The sequence below is a fragment of the Lactuca saligna genome, chromosome 5, assembly GCF_052625555.1.
Source record: "Lactuca saligna cultivar CGN05327 chromosome 5, ASM5262555v1, whole genome shotgun sequence".
Lineage (NCBI taxonomy): Eukaryota > Viridiplantae > Streptophyta > Magnoliopsida > Asterales > Asteraceae > Lactuca > Lactuca saligna.
Window position 1 is genome coordinate 279,203,116 of NC_136421.1, and position 2,602 is coordinate 279,205,717.

Consider the following 2,602-nt stretch of genomic DNA (forward strand, 5'->3'; position numbering starts at 1 on the left):
AATTAATAGACATAATCTTTATAGTTATTCCTAATTAGCGTAAATCTCGATCTGATTGTTGGTGGAAAGAGCTAAGCTTGTCCTTCAGCCTTTCAGAGTCTAGGCGATTATCACCTTGCACCTGTACGTTTAACACAATGATGTATTATAGCTATTTCCACAAAGTATTAGTTACAATATATACATGTGATTATAATGTGTATGCTTTTTTCCATGAAAATAATAGCCATATATTCAGGATGAAGTTAAATAATGGTAAAATTATTTGAAATATTTGGGAGGGAAGACCATTTATATACCTGGAGATGCAGAGTGCTTAATGATATCCCGTCTCCTGAACATCTGAATGAAGTTGCATTCAGTAAAACAAACCCATTTTCATCCTGCTCTAAGTATTCCAAAACCTCAGACAAGAGCCCAATATCCGTACCCTTGCTCATATTATCAGTTGCAGAAATCAGTTGTATAACAGCTTCTTTCACTCCTAAAATTCTTACACAAGAAACGACAGATGATTTTGTTTCGATAGTTGCATCTTTACCACTTTTCTTCTTCGTTGCTACATGTTCTTGCCTCAAATTAGCTTCAGATGACGAATATGCCAAAATCTTTTCCTTTTTATGTATTAATGTCTCTACCTCCTTCTTTAGTTCCGGTATGTATTTAACCGCACGAGATACTGTCCCTGGGATACTTACTTTTTTCTGTGGCAAATTAAAGAGAATCATGAGTCTAAGCCCACTGAATAAAATAACTCACTACAAGAATATAGGCTATATGCAACACAAATGTCAGTCATAGGTTAACACATGTAGAAACAAACTGTAGATTGTTTTGGTCTTTTTGTATATATATAGCTAAGATCATTAAGATTGACAACGAAAATTAATATTAACTATTGAAATTCTCACTTTCACATCACAACATATTAGATGTTGAAGCACCTTTTGATCACTGGAAACGGGTAGCAGTGAACGAAGGAAACCATATAAGTCGTTCACCCTCTTACGACGATGTCTTTCACTGGCATTATGATTGAGCTTCTTTACCACCATGAAAGGATCTGTGGAATCGCCATTTACAAGCCCTCTAGCAGATATGGAATTTTCTACAGGTGAAAAGTCATGCTGGATGCCATCATATCTATGAAAATCAAGCAAAGGATCATATGAATTTGTTTCAACTTCCAAAGAAATATTATTGAAGTCCAGTTCAACATTCTTCTGGATGAGATCCTCTGAGGGCCATCCATAGGTAGTTGAGAATAGAGGGGTTAATCCTAGCATCTTTTCTTTTCCTTCTCTTCTGTTAGTGGGCATTATTTTTTGGAGATAAATTTAATGGGAAAGTTAAGATTATGAGTCGGTATATTTATACATATATTATTTTTACTTCAAATACAAGTTTATCCAAATTACAGATCAATGAATAAAAAATCAATTGTGAATCTATTAAAGAATCAATGGTAGCAAGTGAGTTCACACGAATAAATCAATAGTCTAGTTAGAATAGATTAAAAAATACTGAAACTAGCTATTATCAAACAAATTGTTTTTTTGGAGGATGGCTTCTCGTGGAGCCCGTGCCACTTGAAAGCCCCAAGTAAACTTCCCATTGGTTACTCCAATACAAGTTAACCAAGGCGTGTGGTGTCCACTCTTGGGCTGCTATGGCATCATCTTATGAGTGTGCCCATCCTTTTTCCTGCATGCATGTAGATATATCGGCGTTTGTATACCGAGAATAGATGCAATTACTTATATTATTTGATCCTTCCCATTTTGTTCGACTTTGATATCAAAACATTCTTTATCTCATTTGTTGTTGGTAATTTAATAGCATCAATATTATTTACGTGTAATAGGATTAATTTGTTGACTAAAAGTGATCTTGTTGGATATTGATCAAGTTAAGATGGTAAAGGAGTGCACACTTGTTCAAGTTTTTCAATATTCAAAATACACTGTTATTTAAGGACGAAGCCTGTAAACGAACGGGGGTTCGGGGGCAGCTCCCCTGGTGTGGTCCAAGGGGCAGAGCCCTTGGCTGGGATCTGTTTTATGACAAATATTGGTAGTTTTAATGACAGTTTATAACTGTCTTGTGATAGTTTTCAAACAAGAATCATATAGCCGTTTTTGGTCATTTTATGGTACATCTTGTTAAAGAACATTTTCACATACATTCTCTGAATTTCATCTAAGTGAGTGTTCGATCTGTACCATTGAAATACTCTATTTTGATAGTGAATCACGACTTTCAGAAAATCCAAGCAATCTGTTCGTTCCCTATTTCTAACATTTGTTTATGTGAGTGATATCACTGCTCTTGTAATGTAATAATTTTAAATTATTAAAATATTGTAAGTGTTAAAAACTTAACAATGATCAGTATGTTTAATGTCAACTGTGTTAGAAAGGTGGTCAGTGTGGGGTTCAATTTGTTTTTATGATACTCCATTTTTTAAGTTTTTCCCCGCACTTTGCAGCTTTTATTCCTTTTCTATTTTATTTTGATTTAACATAGTGGAGACTGATTTGATCAATAATCCCTACATGTTTAATTGGATTAAGTGTGGGTTTCTTTGAAAGTGAATTGTTTT

The 2,602-nt window shown here is 34.3% G+C and overlaps 1 protein-coding gene across 1 annotated transcript; it reads right to left on the reverse strand.

Annotated features, from left to right (window-relative positions):
* Positions 1–1,314, reverse strand: LOC144998080 (transcription factor ORG2-like). The gene is made up of 3 exons (XM_078957904.1): positions 945–1,314; positions 300–704; positions 1–121 (listed from the first exon to the last, which is right to left on the reverse strand). Exons 1-3 carry the CDS (start codon positions 1,284–1,286, stop codon positions 35–37), a joined length of 834 nt encoding a protein of 277 aa, XP_078814030.1. The 5' UTR covers positions 1,287–1,314; the 3' UTR covers positions 1–34.
* Positions 1,315–2,602: the final 1,288 nt, after the last annotated feature.

Bases quoted from the DNA above. Each gene is read 5' to 3' on its own strand.
- LOC144998080 (XM_078957904.1), bottom strand. From the start codon at position 1,286: ATGCTAGGATTAACCCCTCTATTCTCAACTACCTATGGATGGCCCTCA. The intron at 705-944 runs GTGCTTCAACAT...AATTTGCCACAG, and splicing joins CCGTTTCCAGTGATCAAAAG to AAAAAAGTAAGTATCCCAGG. The intron at 122-299 runs GTATATAAATGG...TTAAACGTACAG, and splicing joins TAAGCACTCTGCATCTCCAG to GTGCAAGGTGATAATCGCCT.